The 19,320-nt window shown below is 34.6% G+C and overlaps 1 protein-coding gene across 3 annotated transcripts in view; it reads left to right on the top strand.

Annotated features, from left to right (window-relative positions):
* The window catches only part of COL11A1 (collagen type XI alpha 1 chain), a 225,292-nt gene extending 206,980 nt beyond the window's left edge, over window positions 1-18,312 (top strand). For all 3 annotated transcript variants that reach the window (XM_086394454.1, XM_086394456.1, XM_086394455.1), the window contains 10 exons: window positions 2,257-2,310; window positions 3,292-3,399; window positions 3,889-3,942; window positions 4,046-4,081; window positions 4,177-4,230; window positions 6,272-6,521; window positions 9,810-9,922; window positions 12,433-12,501; window positions 14,694-14,927; window positions 16,602-18,312. In XM_086394454.1, coding sequence (XP_086250580.1) covers window positions 2,257-2,310; window positions 3,292-3,399; window positions 3,889-3,942; window positions 4,046-4,081; window positions 4,177-4,230; window positions 6,272-6,521; window positions 9,810-9,922; window positions 12,433-12,501; window positions 14,694-14,927; window positions 16,602-16,748 — 1,119 coding nt within the window. In that variant the 3' untranslated portion in view covers window positions 16,749-18,312. The remainder of the gene's footprint in view (window positions 1-2,256; window positions 2,311-3,291; window positions 3,400-3,888; window positions 3,943-4,045; window positions 4,082-4,176; window positions 4,231-6,271; window positions 6,522-9,809; window positions 9,923-12,432; window positions 12,502-14,693; window positions 14,928-16,601) is intronic.
* Window positions 18,313-19,320: the final 1,008 nt, after the last annotated feature.

Here is a 19,320-nt window from a genome sequence, read left to right as displayed (position 1 = left end):
AAAGAATCTGTCTGCAGTGCAGGAGATGCAGGTTCAATCCCTGGGTTGGGAAGACAAGCTGAGGGCATGGCAACCCATTTCGGTATTCCTACCGATTATTCGGATAATCCCATGGACGGAGAAGCCTTAGGCCATAGTTCCTGGCATCACAGAATCCTGAGCATGCACGCACACAAAATACCTTCATAAGTGGTGATAATGCTGCAGTCTGAGGATCACACCTTGAGATCATCCACTCTGATACAATATTAGCAAATGAGATGAAAGTCCAGTGTTAGAATCTAGCCTTAGAATATTCCTGAAAGTGAATTTGACAATTATTTTAACAAAATAGCATGATTATTTATTTATTACACAAAAGAGAATCTAAACTGAATTGATAACAAATCTGTATCTGAGGATTAATAACTTTTTCTTTATAAGAAGAGTTTTAGGGTTAAATTTACATTTAAAATTGCATGGAATTTCTATAAAGATAATTTTATCTATTGTCAATAGAATGACATAGGGAAATTGTTCACTTTTATATCAATACTAACAGAGTTTCAGACTCATTCATGTAGTGCAGTGTGTTAGCTGCTCAGTCATGTCCAGCTCTTTGTGACCCTGTGGACTCTAGTCAGAGGGTCCACTGTCCATGGAATTCTTCAGGCCAGAATAGCTTGTCATTCCATTCTCCAGGTGATCTTACCAACCCAAGGATCGAACATGCGTCTCCTGTGTCTCCTGCATTGGGAACTGGGTTCTTTACCACTGCACCACCAAAACAAATTTCAATATTTCTGATAACAGTCCAAAACACTGTTGTTACACAGGACTAATTTATACTAATATTTTTCTTATCTTTCTCTGATATTCAAGATTTCAGTTTGAGGAGAAGACTTGAGAAACTAAAGAATGGAGAGTGCTTATCTATGCAATTTCACAGTAGCCCCTTGAGACAGGAATTATATAATCCTTGGTTTACAGATGAGAGAACTTCAGTTCTCTTTGGTTAGCTAAACTGCAGATAAGAGCATCTGGCTTCCATCCAGTCTATCGGATTCTCAACCCATAGTTTTTATATTACATCACGTTATTTAGATCCATGGCCCTTAATACATTAAATTTGTAAAGATGATGGACTAAGACTTACTGTGCTCTTTCACACTGAAAATTCAAGTTGTCTAGAGAGTGAAAAAATACTTATGGTAGCCTTGCAAAAGATACTACAGTGAAGACTAATCATATAGCTTGATCAAAGTTAAAACAATTTGATTTGTAAGTGCTATGTTAAAATCTTTATGGAAATTATAATTCAAATAGTTCAATTCAGTCTATATAATTCAAACTCATAGAGAAAAAATTATATTTTGCCTTTGTTTCTTGATGCGGTATTTTTTGCAAGCAGTAGTGACTCAAGTGTGTAGTATTATCCTGGCCTTTTTTTCATCCACCACCTACTTGTAAACCATCTGCTTGCATAGTTCAACTTGCTGTAATTTCAGAACAAGAACCTTAGTTTGTGTTGAAGTACACTAGTTTTTTATATCTAAAAATTTGTTTAAAAGACATCATTATGAATATTTTTGTGAGTAGAAGCCAGGACTAAGAGTTAATTGCTAAAATAATTCCATACTTTTCATTACAATATAATTTAACTTGAATGGATAAATGGATTACCCTTGGATTATAAAAAAGATTAAATAATTAAAATATAGGTATAATATGAATAAAGTGAAAAAAATTTTTTTTTACATTTAGAGATTATTTAGATTAGAAATTCAATTTGGGAATTATAGCTAAAAATACTTTCTTGGGAGTTTGCTTAGCAAAATGGCTAACAATGGTCAGTTGACTGTCAAACATTTTATTAAAGGCTTTTCCTTTAAATTTTACTGGCAATATTATAACCTTTGAATTTGAGTTTAGCACTAAAACACTTCATTAAATGAATGTAAAATCTGGAAACTTCTTTTCTAAAATTAATTAAAAATGCTTCTTTTCTTTTAAATCATGTGCTATTTTTAACTTCATATTTATTTAAACAAACTTACCAATACTATGTTTTATTATTATGGTTATATATTAAACCATGGAGTTTTAGTGCACAAAATAATTTATAATCCTAAAAAGTAAATGCTTGTTATCATTAGTTATCTTGAACCTTATCATATTATTAAAACCAGCTTTTCCTGTTTTTGTTTTCCTCGGATAATAATATGATTCTCTAATTTGCGCATACTCTATGTATGTTTGTTATTTCTCATTATTTAGGGACCTCCTGGCTTACCCGGTCTCAAAGGTGACCCTGGCTCCAAGGGTGAAAAGGTGAGAATAAAGTAATGTATTATTACACTGTTGATATCCTAATTGCAGAGGCTACGATTATGCACATTAAAATCACTCAAAAGGAAATTTCAAGGAATTGCTTTGTCATTCTAACCAAGGAAAATGCTGTTAATCCTTAGCTTCCAAGAGGAATTCAGAAAAGAGAAAATAATGATGAAAAATGTACCAGAACTCAGTGTTATATTAGTCAATGTTCCTTTGTAGGAACCATATGGAGAAAGCATATGGTTATACTAAAATAACTATTCAGAAAATAAACAGAATAACAAAGTGCCCATTTTTTCATGTTTTTAAACATGAAAATAAAAATTTTAAACTAGACTGTCCTTCAGATGGTAATTTTAAAGATATATGTGCTCTGTTGCATCAAATAAAGAAAATAAAACATTTTTAGAGTGACATTAATATTTTTGAATTATTTTTGTTTGTAAATATTTCTTGGGTACTGAAAAATCTCTGAAGAGTAGAACTCATTTTATTTTTTTTTAATTTTTTAAGCACCAAAAACATTGTCTTGGATTATAGCCAATTAGCAATGTTGTTCTAGTTTCAGGTGAACAGAAAGGACTTGGCCATACATATACATTATCCAATGCTTATTAAACCAAAGAATTTTCTGTTGTTTATTTCACCAATATTAAATTTGGTCATTATTGGCCTTTTAGTTAAAGGAATTCGCTTTAAGTAAACACAGCACTGAAGGTGATGCTTTCAGAAAGCATTTTGTTCAATAATATATATTCCTAACCCTTAATGAAAGTCTCATATAATACAATCAGTAAAGGATCCTATTAGGTGAGGAGGAAAAGGTTCTTAATCCTATATTTTATTCAGAAAGGGTTAAATTTTTAATGTATTTTTTATTCTTATATTTCATGTATTTAACGCAGTTATTTTATGACTATAACTTAATACATGGTTGCAATTTATACATCATTAAAATTTCTTTGCTTTTCAAAGGGACATCCTGGTTTAATTGGCCTAATTGGTCCTCCAGGAGAACAAGGTGAAAAGGGTGACAGAGGACTCCCTGGAACTCAAGGATCTCCAGGAGCAAAGGGAGATGGAGTAAGTAAAGATATAACATTTTCCTACTCCTTTCCAATCCTACAGTCAATACACCCACACTCCTGCACACATTCCTTTAAACATGACCAACAAAGTGATTTAGGGGGTCTAATCTCCTTAAGTCAATGATGTTTTCAAAACAAAATTTATTCAACTTTAGAGTAAATAAATAAAAATTATGAATATTGGAAACCATAAAAATTATACTTTAGTAGTCAATTACACAAACGTTCATTGAATCCTCAACACATACAAATCATTCTCAATGCTGCAGGACCATAAAGATATATAGAGAGAGACATATTGCAGCAAAATGGAAAAAAAATACAGATTATCTTGCAAAAGTTATTTCCTAGATTTAAAATGGAAAAATTTAAGCCATTCTTCTGTATTTCTGCACTGTCTAAATTTTGCAGTTTGTGTTGTTATGTAATGTATAAAAATGGAATCACTGAGAAAAACTCTAATTTGTATGAAACTTCTCTGTAGGGAATTCCAGGTCCTGCCGGTCCCATTGGTCCACCTGGTCCTCCGGGCTTACCAGTAAGTACAAGACAGAGAATTTTACCAGGTTAACTTATAAATAAATCAAAGAGACATAGATTCTCTAGATTTTTATGTCTGCTTTCGCTTTTGCTTTTTTTAGGGTCCTCAAGGTCCAAAGGGCACTAAAGGCTCTACGGTAAGTACCTTTCCCTTTAGCATTTAAATTTTTCAGTGATGCCTTACTCAAATGTTTTGGTCTCCATTTATTTTGTTGCTTATTCTTTCTAATAGGGACCTGCTGGCCAGAAGGGTGACAGTGGTCTTCCAGGGCCTCCTGGGCCTCCGGTAAGCGCATAGTAACAAGAGTAATATTTTGGCAATTAGCATCTTGAGACAGCCAGTGATTTCTCTGAATTTATAAGAAAGAAAAAACACATTCTGTCAAAGTACTGATTTTCTAGGAAATAGCAACTACCTTAATTAAGTACTTAGGTCTGCATGCCAACACATGTCTTTTAATTGGGCTTCCCTAGTAGCTCAGATAATAAAGTGTCTGCCTGTAAATTGGCTTCACTCTTTGAATACACAGATACTATAACTATATATTATAATATCTTGCTTTATTTTTCAAGAAAATCATATATTTTTATATCACATTTTCATGAAAGCAACTGCTTGTATGCCACAAAGATATATTAATACCTAACTAGGAATAAAAAGTTCAGATACTTGGCATTTTTTTTCCTACTGCATATAATGATAATAATAGCTTCTGCTGCTGCTGCTAAGTCACTTCAGTCATGTCCAACTCTGTGCGACCCCATAGACGGCAGCCCCCCAGGCTCCACTGTCCCTGGGATTCTCCAGGCAAGAACACTGGAGTTGGTTACCATTTCCCTCTCCAGTGCATGAAAGTGAAAAGTGAAAGAGAAGTCGCTCAGTCGTATCCGACTCTTAGCGACCCCATGGACTGCAACCCACCAGGCTCCTCAGTCCATGGGATTTTCCAGGCAAGAGTACTGGAGTGGGGTGCCATTGCCTTAGACGGCAGCCCACCAGGCTTCCCGTCCCTGGAATTCTCCAGGCAAGAACACTGGAGTGGGTTGCCATTTCCTTCTCCAATGCATGAAAGTGAAAAGTGAAAGTGAAGTCACTCAGTCGTGTCCGACTCTTAGCGACCCCATGGACTGCAGCCTACCAGGCTCCTCTGTCCATGGGATTTTCTAGGCAAGAGGACTGGAGTGGGGTGCCATTGCCTTCTCCGCCAGATAATAATAGCTGCTACTTATTAGATCTGACATTTACCAGGGTTCACACAACTACTGTGTTAGATCCATGTGACAAAATTTGAGACTTTCTTCTTGAACTTGTTTCTAAGCTATATGAGTACTAATTTGCTGCAATGACAGTAACAAAGAATCAAAAACTAGATGTTTCAAAGGATATAAATGTTTTGTCTGACAAATTTAGAAGGCAGAAGTCCTAGACCAGAGTGTCAGAAACTTGTTTCTTTCTGAGGTGATGTGGCTGGGAAAGATCCTGTGGAGACTTCTCTCCTTTGGTTGTAGAAAGCTGTCTTCTTGTGTCTCTTCACATGGTCTTCTGACTATGCATGTCTCTGTGCCAGATTTTCCCATTTTAGAATGATACCAGTCATATCGGAATCAGAACTACCCTAATGCCCTCATGTTCACTTTAATAATTATATATACAGCCACCCCATTTCTAAATGAGATCTTCCTCTGAGTTATTGTGGCTTTGAAATTCTCCACATGGATTTTTATGGGATAGAATTCAGTCCATAAAAGTACAGATTAACTATTTGATGTAGTTCTACTCTTATAGATATGTAAATTCAAGTCTAATTGCACTTCTTTATTTATATATACAGCTATAAATATTTGGAACCAGCTAATGTGTATTTTTAAATGTGATATAAATTGTTATCAAGTACCATAGACATCTCATTATATAATACAAGAACCTAAAAATGTTTTTTTAATCTTCAGAGACTAAAGTCTTGTTGCAGGGATAGGACATGGAAATGAGGACTAGTTAGTAAATAGAAAAGTAACATATATAACATATCTCCACACAAATCTGTACTATGTTACTTGTATAGAAAAAGCCCAGAAGTCATCTGATTTTTGTGCCTACCTTGATACCTCCACTAGATTCTTTTTAAAGAATTCACAAAGTTTATATATAAAGATATATATGTATGATAAATATATATAAGCAATTAGAGAAAACTTTAAAAATAGGGAAAACATTAAAAGGCTAAATAAATTGTAATATCTTATGATATAACATAATCAGTAATAATTAATATTTGAAGAATATTTTACCCTAGGAAGCAGTTACATGCAGATCATCTCTTTTACAGGGTCCACCAGGTGAAGTCATACAGCCTTTACCAATCTTGTCACCCAAAAAAACAAGAAGACATGCTGAAAGCACGCAAGCAGATGCAGGTGATAATATTCTGGATTACAATGATGGAATGGAGGAAATATTTGGTTCCCTCAATTCCTTGAAACAAGACATCGAGCATATGAAGTTTCCAATGGGGACACAGACCAATCCAGCCCGAACTTGCAAAGATCTGCAACTCAGCCACCCTGACTTCCCAGATGGTATGTTAATAATACATGACCAGGTGAATGTTCTGAGCTTCTAAGTTACTGAGATGCACTGTCAGCTCATTAATTCTAGTTAAATATTTAATATAGACTCTAAATAAAATGAGAGTGAATGATTAATTCCAATCCTGTAGACAAAAAAAAAAAAAAAAAAAAGCCATTTACACTGTAATTCTAGATCTACTTTGGAAATCTTTGTCTTGTTAAATAAGGTTTTATTAAATTATGACAAGATCAATTTTAGATGGTTATAGATAACAAGGGCTTTCCTGGTGACTCCCCCTGCCAATGCGGGAGATGCAGGTTTGAAGCCTAGGTCGGGAAGATCCCCTGAAGAAGGAAATGACAACCTATTCCAGTATTCTTGCCTGGGAAATCTTACAGAGAGAGGAGCCTAGCGGGCAACAGTCTTCTGGGGTTGCAGAAGAGTCAGACATGACCTAGCGACTAAAAAATAACAACATCAAGATAACACAAATGTATTTTGGTATGTAATTACTATCATAGAATGGGTATGATGTGTGCATATTACTACATATTTATATACTATGTCCTAACTTATATAACACTCAGGATTAAGTAGCATAACTGAATCATGTGACCTATCAGTTTAGCAATGATTTGGTGAAAAGAGTATTTAAGAAATAGGATAGTTTGAGGCAAAAATGTATTTCATTGATCCGTGAATAACAACTGTGAATTATTTGTTTGTAATAATATCAAGATAATTTCCTATACCTACCCACTCCAGTATTCTTGCCTTGGAGCTCCTCTGCACCAGGAACAGAGGAGCCTGGCTACAGGCTATAGTCCATGAGGTTACAAGAGAGTTAGATGATGACCGAGCAACTAAACAACAAAATTAGTTGACAAAACTCTTATATACCTGTTCTGAGAAGCTAACAGTACCAGGTATTTTAAATGAATAACTCATATTATCCTAAACTAAACCAAAAATGGGCAGATCTGTATCTGATTTTAAATCTCCCACTTTAAGTGGAAATACTTTGTCATTCTATTTACTCTGTGTGACAACATTATTTTTCACTATTGATCATATAATGAATGTTGTAACTGAGATCTAAATAACTCAGCATAGACAGAAAAGTTTCATGCAATTCAAGAACAGACATTCCTTACTACAAAAATGTCTTAAAAGTCTCCTATCTTAAGCACAATTTGTTAAAAAGAGACACAGATAATTATTAAGGATTCTTTACAAACTGCTATCAAAAATCTTTACATTTATTTTTATTTGAAATATATATTGTTTAGTTTCATATTAATTTAGTGATTTATAAAAAGAATGACCCACATTTCTGATCTAGCTAAGGTAATCATACATATGTGAATGAATATCAAATGTAAAAAATAAGCATTTACTGACAACATAAAACAACACATGATTAACTAGAACTTGATGCTCAAGACACTTTTGTAAATTTGGGGGATAGAAAGCTCACTGTGGACTACAGTTTCTGGTGGTTTCTGTATATTAGCTAACTTTATTAATTATTTGTGTTAATTAATTACAATTAAATATTTATTTATTTACTTATTGGTGTCAGACACTGTTATTCATGCAGAAACTCACAGATAAACAGAAAGAACAATTCCTTTGGGCTATTATTGTCTAATGATGGCAACAGGTAAACCTTGAGTTTTATAATGGCATAGTATGACAGATACAGATTTCCCCTGCTATCTAAAATCAGAGAGTTCCTATGAAATCTCTTGCAAGCTGAAATGGTAAAAAGCCAAAAAAAGCATCTTAGTAATTTAAATATATGTCATTTGAAAGACTATCTAGTAACAATGTTAACTAAGAAGAGATAAAAATAATGCTTACCAGATAATTCAAAATTATATATTCTTTAAAACCCTAAGAAATATCAAAGATTAAGAGTGCTTATTCCAGTTGGTAAAATCTTTAAGATGATTTTTATTTTCTTGTGTAATTTTCTTCCAAGAATTTTAATTGGTTCCAGATGTGAAATTATTAATGGTGTAATCAGAAAAAGTATAATTTTTTTGTTAAAGAATTTATTTTAAAAAGCAAACTGATATTAAATTTTCAGGAGTTCCAATACTAAGCCAAGCAGTTTGAGCTTTTACGTTGTTTAAAGTTCATAATCAGTGAATTGACATAATTCAAATCAGGATTTGAAATGAAATGGCAGCATGAAGAATGTTAGGAGAGAAGTAGTCATCACATATCTACCAAGTCTATCTCCCCAATTATTCTCAAATAACCCCATTGTCAATTACTTAAAGAATAACTTTTTGTTAGTCCCACTACTTAACATCATTACTCACCTAACACCAAATTAATGGTCATGGTCATTTACATGATAAAATTAGTTCTGTACCATTTAAATAATATAATTAATAGCAAACTGTATTTAAATATATAAAATAGACTTATTTGGAGCCCATTTAAAGAGGGAGTACATTTACTTAATGAAGTTTTTGTTATACAGTAATGCAAAAGAATGATCCTTGAAGCTAAGTAGATACTCTCACCTCCATCAATACAGATAAATAAATCAAGGAAAAATATAATGATCATTATAGTCAGGTTATTGCTGTTTTAGTTGCTAAGTCATGTCCAACTCTTTTGCAACCCCATGGCCTGTAGCCTGCCAGGCTTCTCAGTCCATGGGATTTCACTTAAGTAGTAAATAAAACATATAGGATTTAGGGTCAAGTATATCTCCACCCAATGTACTTGCAATTTATTATATGTAAATCAATAGGGTATTGATATTTGAGGAGGAGTCATTTAAGCTGAAACCCAAAAGTAATAGGCATGCTAAGAATAAAAAAAAGGATGTTCCAGGAAGATGGGGACATTCGCAAAGCTCCAGGCAGACAAAACAATAGGTCATTCTTTCTTCAAACATATACCCCAATGTGACCAAAAGCATAAAAGTGACCCATGTAGAAAAATAAATGATTATTCATTTTTCCTTATTTCTCCAATAAAATTGGCCCTATAATGTATTCCATTTTTTATATAAATGTATTTGTGCTTGTGCTGTGCTTAGTTTCTCAGTTGTGTCTGACTCTTTGCAACTCCATGGACTGTAGCCCACCAGCCTCCGCTGTCCATGGGGATTCTCCAGGCAAGAATACTGGAGTGGGTTGCCATGCCCTCCTCCAGGGGATCTTCCCAACTCAGGGATCGACCCCAGGTCTCCTGCATTGTGGGTAGATTCTTTATCAGCCACCAGCAAAGCCCAAAATGTATTTGCATATGACTTATTTTTTTTCTGCTTTCAGGTGAATATTGGATTGATCCCAACCAAGGTTGCTCAGGAGATTCCTTCAAAGTTTACTGTAATTTCACATCTGGTGGTGAGACTTGCATTTATCCAGACAAAAAATCGGAGGGAGTAAGTAACCAATCTGTTTTGATGGTGACTGTTGACAGTTTATGCCATGTTTTTGCAATATTGAAGTAAACAGGAAAATTATATTGTCATATTTTCATTTATCTGCTTTTCTTACAGGGGTAATTAGAGCATTTCATTTGCATAAACATGAATAAGGCACCAAAGTGAGACACGTAGTTAACAAATACTTTTTATTTTTTAGCCAGATGTACTCTTTATGCACCTGCTTGCTCTCTAAAATTCTATGACTTTCCATGACACAGCACAGCTGATTATCAGATTTTAGTATATGCATAGTGGTATTCTTTCCAATTACCATGTGATAGAACTCACAGCTGTATTTTACGCTCAAAATACACAAAATACACAAGAACGAATCTTTAACATAAGAGTATTCTCTGTTCTTTCAGATAGTCTCTTCAAACATATTCCTTGATTTTCACCAAGCAGTATCAATATATGTGAGTTCTGTCTTTAAAGTGAAAGTGAAAGTGAAGTCGCTCAGTCATGTCTGACTCTTTGCGACCCCATAGACTGCAATGGCACCCCACTCCAGTACTCTTGCCTAGAAAATCCAGGGGTGGAGGAGCCTGGTAGGCTGCAGTCCATGGGGTCGTGAAGAGTCGGACACGACTGAGCGACTTCACTTTCACTTTTCACTTTCATGCATTGGAGAAGGAAGTAGCAACCCACTCCAGTGTTCTTGCCTGGAGAATCCCAGGGACGGGGGAGTCTGGTGGGCTGCCGTCTATGTGGTTGCACAGAGTCGGACACAACTGAAGTGATTTAGCAGCAGCAGCAGACTGTAGCCTACCAGGCTCCTCCGTCCATGGGATTTTCCAGGCAAGAGTACTGGAGTGGGTTGCCATCTCCTTCTCCAGAGGATCTTCCTGACCCAGGGATTGAACCCGGGTCTCCTGCGTTGTAGGCAGACGCTTTACAGTCTGAGCCACCAGGGAAGCTATAGGCAAATTATTAATATAAGATTTTTCACTAACATAATTACCTTCTCCAAACATTTTATAGATGGGACATTTTGATTTTATCTGTATACTTTTAATAAATCATATTCTTGTTAGTAAGTGGAGTTGGCATGCAGAGGCACAGAATCTCCTTGAGATAAAACAAGCAACTTTTAAAAAATATTTTAATTTTATAGGAGTATAATTGATCTACAAGATTGTGTTTGTTCCAGGTGTACAGCAAAGTGATTCAGTTATATATATTATATATATATACACATACATATACACATATATTCATTCTTTTTTAGATTCTTTTCTCATATAGGTTATCACAGAATATTGGGTAGATTTCCCTGTGCTATACAGTAGGTCCTTGTTGATTATCTGTTTTATGTATAGTAGTGTGTGTGTGTTCACCCCAAGCTCCTGATTTATCCCACTCCACTCCACGTTTCCCCCTTTGGTAACCACAGGTTTATAAGAAAATAAGTAGCTTTGTGACTACTCTCTTTAGGAGAGACATTTAGTTTGTAAGTGAATGATGGATAGTAGGAGCAGGAAACAAAGCAACTTCTGTTTCCCAACCACATTTTGCATGTGGGGAAGCATAATAAACTCCTCTAGTCCACAGAGAAATGTGGGAAAATGGAAATGCCTCCCCTTACAGGATTACTCAAATTCCCTCTAGTGAGGCCTTGCTGCTGCTGCTGCTGCTGCTAAGTTGCTTCAGTTGTGTCCGACTCTGTGTGACCCCATAGACGGCAGCCCACCAGGCTCCCCAGTCCCTGGGATTCTCCAGGCAAGAACACTGGAGTGGGTTGCCATTTCCTTCTCCAATGCATGAAAGTGAAAAGTGAAAGTGAAGTCGCTCAGTCCTGTCTGACTCTTAGAGACCCCATGGACTGCCACCAGGCTCCTCCATCCATGGGATTTTCAAGGCAAGAGTACTGGAGTGGGATGCCATTGCCTTCTCCAAGTGATGCCTTAAATACCTCTATATCTTGCTGATCTTTGCAAAGCTAAATAATAACATTTATAAAAGTTTCTAATCATTTTCCCCAGCAGGGAATGACTAGGCTTGCTTCCTGCCAAGCTTAATCTTGACTTCTCCATAGCATCCAGTCCTCAGTTACTAACTGGATGCTTCAGGATGCCTCCCTTGGTTATGAACTACTAAAGGTTTCTATCTGCCTTGATGGCAGATTCCAACTGGCATTGTGAGGGTTTCTTTTGCAAGGAGTTGCCTAAGAGTTCTGCCCACATCTCCTATAGCCAACACTTGGTATGCCTTTACCAGGTTATTTTCCACCTCCCTTATTTTGTAGCAATTAAAGAAAACAGGAAAAAAAATTGGCTCAAAATTCACTAAATGGGAATTCACAGATCTATCTGAAATTTTGCTCTTTATCCTGTTTTGTATTATCCAGGTAAACCATTTTAAAAACTCTTCAGCATCACAGTATTACTGAAAATAAATGATAAATATATAAACAATATTGTTTATAATTTTAACCTGCTTTCTAACTTTTCTTTTCTTTGCAACAGGTAAGAATTTCATCATGGCCAAAGGAGAAACCAGGAAGCTGGTTTAGTGAATTTAAGAGAGGAAAACTGGTATGTTATTACCTTAGCATGCATGGTGTATCTTAAACATCATAACTCAAGTTCAAATTATATAATCTCTAGCCCCTTACTGTGAAAGTCTAAATCATACAAAGCAGGATTCCATGTACTTTCTAGTTTGCTTTATCTAAATCTCTTAGACCAATTTTGGGATTTTTAGAGAGAAGTCTAAAATTTTTACCAAAATAAATGGAAATATATTAAATTTATTAAAATAATAAAATCAAATAAAGTATACATTTCACTAAGTACTTGAGATAGCATAAAAATGGACTATATTAGAAATATGAGTTATAGAGAATATAATATCTATTTAGGAAGGATCTCTGACTATTTCATTTCCTTTATACTTGAAATCTAATTTATTCTTTGTTTTCAATTGCAATAAGAATTTTTGGAATGTGAAATGTTTTTTCCAATAGTTACATCTGGAAATAAAGTGAGCTGACTGACTGACCTTTTATATGGATTACAGCACATGTTTACTTAGATATTTCCATAGAATTACCAGTTTGTGGTTAGTCATTTTCTAGAGATATTTTAACATTGCATGCCAAAACTAAATTTGCATTTAAAAGCTGTTTAAGATATATTTGTTTTTGAAATGTTAATTATAATGTATTCTAATGAAAGTTTCTCATTTATTCAGATAATTATTCAAATTTTCAATGTTCTTTAAAAAAATTATGATTTTCCATTTATGACTATTTATACAATCGTTATCCTCTAAAAATCTACACATATTACTAATATTCTCCACATTATAAATCTCTAGTTCAGTTTTCAAGTTACATATTAAATATCCATGTTACAGTTTTATCTTTGTGTGAGATAAAAATACATACACAAATAGAGCTCTCTGGGTGTAGTTTTATTTTTTGCTGTTTTGGTTTCCTTAGAGTGGATTTCCCAGTTTTTTCTCTAACCTCTCAGGTATTCTCATCATCTGAACTGTTAATCAGAAAGAATTAAGTAAATCAATAATAAGGAGGAAAAGTGAAGCAAAAGTTGCTTGTGGACAGTTGTCCATGGAATTCTCCAGTCCAGAATACTGGAGTGGGTAGCATTTCCCTTCTCCAGCAGATCTTCCTGACCCAGGAATCAAACCAGGATCTCCTGCATTGCAGGCAGATTCTTTACCAACTGAGCTATCAGGGAAGCCCAATAAGAAGGAAAGTCACAGATAACTGCCTTTATATTGAATTAATCTATAACCTGGGCAAATTTCTTACTTAATTTTTAAAATATAAGTTTATATGTCTCAGCTAATCCCAGATAGTTTATTTATACCCAGTAAAACAAATTACGAGCTTGACAAGAGAGACAGTTTTTAATAATTTGAAATTAGGACTGTGTTCCTTCTCAAAACGCAAATTAAGTATTTCCTGATAACAAATATTTACTTGCATGTCTCAGGCAATATGCTTGGTGCTGATGATACAAAGATGAATATAATTACATCAACTAAGAACAGACAAACAGGAGGTCTGTGGTGAAAATTAGAAGACCAAAAACCTCTTGGAAGACTGTGGCCCCAAAATGAAAAATGCAGGAATGTGTCGAAAATTTTGAATCAAACAGATATACTAGGAAAATAGGGGAAAACAAACATAAAAATAGTCTGTCTTTGCATTTCACTGAGATTCCTTGATTTTCATTTTCACTGTTTTACCACTCTATTATTCAAAAGGGCTTCCTTGATAGCTCAGTTGGTAAAAAAAATCCACCTGCAATGCAGGAGACCCTGGTTCGATTCCTGGGTCAGGAAGATCCACTGGAGAAGGGACAGGCTACCCACTCCAGTTTTCTGGCCTGGAGAATTCCCTGGACTATATCAAAAAGGTACAGGAGTATAATGAAATAATTCTTGGAAACAAATAAAACAATTACATTTTTTTGTGGTATTTACTGACTGACTAGGAAAATGAAGTGTAGAGGTAAAATGATTTTTTTTTTCCAAGATAAGTATTGTTGATAGTAGCTAAGGTGAAAACCCATCTTCATTTCATAAATTCCTATATCTGGGTCTTCTGACTCTCAGTGCATACCTTCTTTCATTAAGTAAGAAATAGGTCTGTTGATACATCCACATGCTTCTGGGATCTCAATTCACTGTTGACAGTGATTTTATTCTTTATAATAGAAAAGAGTCTTTATGTGTCTCTTTATTCTCTTATTTCCAGCTTTCATATTTAGATATCGAAGGCAATTCCATTAATATGGTGCAAATGACATTTCTGAAACTGCTGACTGCCTCTGCTCGGCAAAATTTCACCTATTACTGTCATCAGTCAGTGGCCTGGTATGATGTGTCATCAGGAAGCTATGACAAAGCACTTCGGTTCTTGGGATCAAATGATGAGGAGATGTCCTATGACAACAACCCTTACATCAAAGCCCTATTTGATGGCTGTGCGGTGAGTATAGTCCCTGTGGCCTTCTTCCACAGAGATGAGAGGCAATGTATAGCCATTCCACTTTAGCCCTAAGTCAGATTTCTCTCGTGAAGGGGATGTCAATTGTCATTAAGCCTTGATGCTTAACACTGACATATTAAAGTGCTGCTGCTGCTACTGCTGCTGAGTTGCTTCAGTCGTGTCCGACTCTGTGTGACCCCAGAGACGGCAGCCCACCAGGCTCCCCCATCCCTGGGATTCTCTAGGCAAGAACGCTGGAGTGGGTTGCCATTTCCTTCTCCAATGCATGAAAGTGAAAAGTCAAAGTGAAGTCACTCAGTCATGTCTGACTCTTAGTGACCCCATGGACTGCAGCCTACCAGGCTCCTCCATCCATGGGATTTTCCAGGCAAGAGTATTGGAGTGGAGTGCCATTGCCTTCTCCAATGCATGAAAGTGAAAAGTCAAAGTGAAGTCACTCAGTCATGTCTGACTCCTAGCAACCCCATGGACTGCAGTCTACCAGGCTCCTCCATCCATGGGATTTTCCAGGGAAGAGTACTGGAGTGAAGCCAGTACTGAAGCCATTGCCTTCTCCGATATTAAAGTACAGTATATTAGAAACCACTAGTACTCACACATAAACACACACACACAGATACAGAAACTGAAACATACATATAGACACACTTTTAAAGCCATAGCAGAAGGTAATCTTGGGTCATATGTTATTTTTATGGAATTATTCCTGATATTTAAATACTATTACAGCTAGTTATTCATGGAATGAAAAAGATCAAGAGCCTTATTTCATTTGCCTCCTTAATTCATGATTCTAAAATGACAGTTAAAGGAATCATCATTATACCATTCATACCATAGATAATTCTTATCTTGTATTTTGCTTATAGAGGTTTGTGGATTGGTATTATGTTACAAGAGCTTAAACAGATACAGTCATTTTGTTATTTTAATCCTCTGCAACTGTCTTTCTCACACATATGGTAATTTCATAACAGCAAATGACCAAGAGAGCATCCTTAAAAATTTGTTTTCCTAGCTGATTACTGAAAAGCCACAATTACAAATAAACAAAGTAAGTAGCTTACACATAGACCAAAGAAGAGAACATACTGTATATTGAAAGGAGCAAGTGATTTAGATTTCCCAATATAATGTACTGATAATTATTCATAAAATTTATACATAGCAACAGAAATACTTTGACTTGGGCTTCTTGTATTATAATTCCTACACTGTATTCAAATTTTTCTTAGAAAATTTGCTTATATGTGTGTGTATACATATATATATTTATATATATATCTTAATTATTGTAACAATGGTAAGGATATATTATTTATGCAAAGATATGACCCAGTACCAATATCAGTTTTCTCATATTAAAATGTATATATCAATTCAGTAAGATTCTCTGAAGCTGTGCAATATATTAGAGTAACATTTTGAATATGTGCAGCTAAATACTAAATACGGTCAACATTCAGAATTTAAAACTACATATGACATCAGTGATAACAAGAAGAGTGAATTACTACAAAGATAATGGCAAATTTGTTTTCCATTCTCTTCTTTCTTACCTTCTTACCTCTACTCAGAGGCTTAAGAAAAAAATAATGTATGTTAGAAGTATGCAATGATTGTATAACTTTTTATTTCTTCTTAACTTTACAGTCCAGAAAAGGCTATGAAAAGACTGTGATTGAAATCAATACACCGAAAATTGATCAAGTACCTATCGTTGATGTAATGATCAATGACTTTGGTGATCAGAATCAGAAGTTTGGATTTGAAGTTGGTCCTGTTTGTTTTCTTGGCTAAGATTAGGACAAAGAACATATGAAATCAACAGAAAATATACCTTGGTACCACCAACCCATTTTATGCCACATGCAAGTTTTGAATAAGAATGGTATAGAAAATAACTTGCTACATATGTATGTACCAATTAGGAAATACTGATGCCCTTGTGGGCACAGAACCACATGACAAAACTTTGAAAATCATAAAAATATAAGATAGTGTGGCTGAGATGGAAACAGGCCTTATTCTTGAATCCCAATTTTCATCTCTCCTTTTCCTATTTAGATTTCTTTGGTGCTGTAGAAAAAAAAAAAAAAAGAGAGAAAAATATATATTCATAAAAGATATGGTGCTCATTCCCATCCATCAAGGATGTGCTAAAACAATGTGTTTAATAAATTGTAATTTTATGTACAGTTCTATACTGTTATCTATGTGTCCATTTCCAAAACTTGCACGTGTCTCTGAATTCCATCTGACTCTAATTTTATGACAATTGCAGAAATATGATGGCAATAAATATATGTATTATGAAAAAATAAAACTGTAATTTCTGGTGGCTCTAATTCCCTTCCTTTGATGAATAATAAAATGCCTTTGTATATATTGATGTTGAAGAGTTCAGTTATTTGATGTCGCCAACAAATTTCTCAGAGGGCAAAACCTGGAAGACTTTTGGAAGCACATACCGAGCAACTCTTCTCTTCTGACCGTAACTTTGCTGAATTTCAGCCAAAAACATCATGCATTTTGATGCTTTATTCAGTGCTATACCTCAACCGTTTTCTTTTCAGAATCCAGGATCTCACAGGATACTTGTATATATGGAAAACAAGCAAGTTTATATTTTTGGACAGGAAAACGTGTATGAGAAGCTATTTTAACAGATTGATGCCTACATCAAGCAATCAATCAGTCACATGTACAATTTCTTTAACTACGTTATCTCATCTCATTGTTTTCAGTGTGCTTCAGCTATTCAGGTTAATATTAAAAGATGGAAACTAAGCAGTTATTTATGAACTTGTTAAATGTTATATTTTAATCAATCGACTTCTAGAATTTGATGCTAAGTTGCATATAGTCTTCAAATATTATTTTACTTGCACCTGTCCAACAAATATTATTTCTTTTCTTTCAAGATAATATCATACATTATTTGACCTACCTAATTGCTAATAACATAAGGGTGAACTGTTACTAATAGTGCTTGTACTAAAAGTCATACTTATTAAAAAAAATAAAAATATTTTTTCCACTAAGGCATTTTCTTTCAGGTAGCTTGAAATAGCAGTAAAATCTAAAAATAACAAATTGAACTTTGTATCTATTTTAAGTAATATATGTAAGACTTGAAAATAAATGTTTTATTATTTCTTATATGAAGTGTTAAGTTAATTGATACTAGATTTCACTGGAACATTTTCAACTGATAATTTATCACAAAAGAACATACTTGTAATATTGAAATTAAAACGTGAACATTGTCATTCAGAAGTTCTTTTATTTTTTAAATCAAGTTTGTAAATGTCCTTTGAAGAAGGGAGATATGAATGGTATAAATAAACTCAAGTCTTGTCTACCTGGATTGGTCATTCTCTTTCTTAAATAGGTTTTAAATTACTCTATTGCAGAAAAGGCTTTCAATTTGTTTCTTGACCATCCAGGTTAGAATAGTTTTACACTTCTGAAAAAGAATATTATCCTTCATAGATTAGTTGTTTAAAATTCTCCACATTTCTAAAATAAACTCTATAAACAAAATGATAGGATATGCTTAATTTTTAAAATATTTTTATAATTAAAAACTTTATGACGTTTCAAACATTCATAATTTCAGCATTACAAGAATTTCCAGATATTTTACTTGAAATATAGACTTTAATATAGACTGTATAGGCTTCCCTGATGGTTCAGTTGGTAAAGAATCTGCCTGCAATGCAGGAGACCCCTATTCAATTCCTGGGTCAGGAAGATCCCCTGAAGAGGGGATAGGCTACCCACTTCAGTATTCTTGGGCTTTCCTTGTGGCTCAGCTGGTAAATAATTCGCCTGCAATGCAGAGACCTGGGTTCAATCCCTGGGTGGGGAAGATCCCCTGGAGAAGGGAAAGGCTACCCACTCCAATATTCTGGCCTGGTGAATTCCAGGGACTGTATAGTCCACGTGGTCTCAAAGACTCAAACATGACTGAGCAACTTTCACATCATAGACTCTAAATCATACATAAAATAATATTGTCTATCAAGAGGAATTCCATACATCAGACAATTTAATGAATGCATAGTAATGAGGGAATTTTTTCATATTGACCTGCATTGGGGAAGTTGCATCATTTGTCCATTTAAACAAAATGGCTTCAAACGTGGCACTTAACTGAATTAATGCATAAATAGCTAACTCACCTATCCTTTTCTATACCTTTCATCTATGCATATGGTCTTCTGCATGCTATCGAATTTTTTCTGTCTCCTTATTGATTTCATCTGAAAAGGAATCTCTCTGTAAGGGAAAATGGATACTATGCAACATTCTAGTCTTGACCAAGAACTTATGAATCGTTCATGTGTAAATTATGGAAAGTAATATT

Source organism: Bos grunniens, chromosome 3 (assembly GCF_055505025.1).
Source record: "Bos grunniens cultivar Pamir isolate PY7600 chromosome 3, Bosgru_T2T1.0, whole genome shotgun sequence".
NCBI classification, from domain to species: Eukaryota; Metazoa; Chordata; class Mammalia; order Artiodactyla; family Bovidae; genus Bos; species Bos grunniens.
The sequence above is the reverse complement of the archived record's forward strand: the minus strand, read 5'-3'. Positions and strand labels throughout refer to the sequence as shown.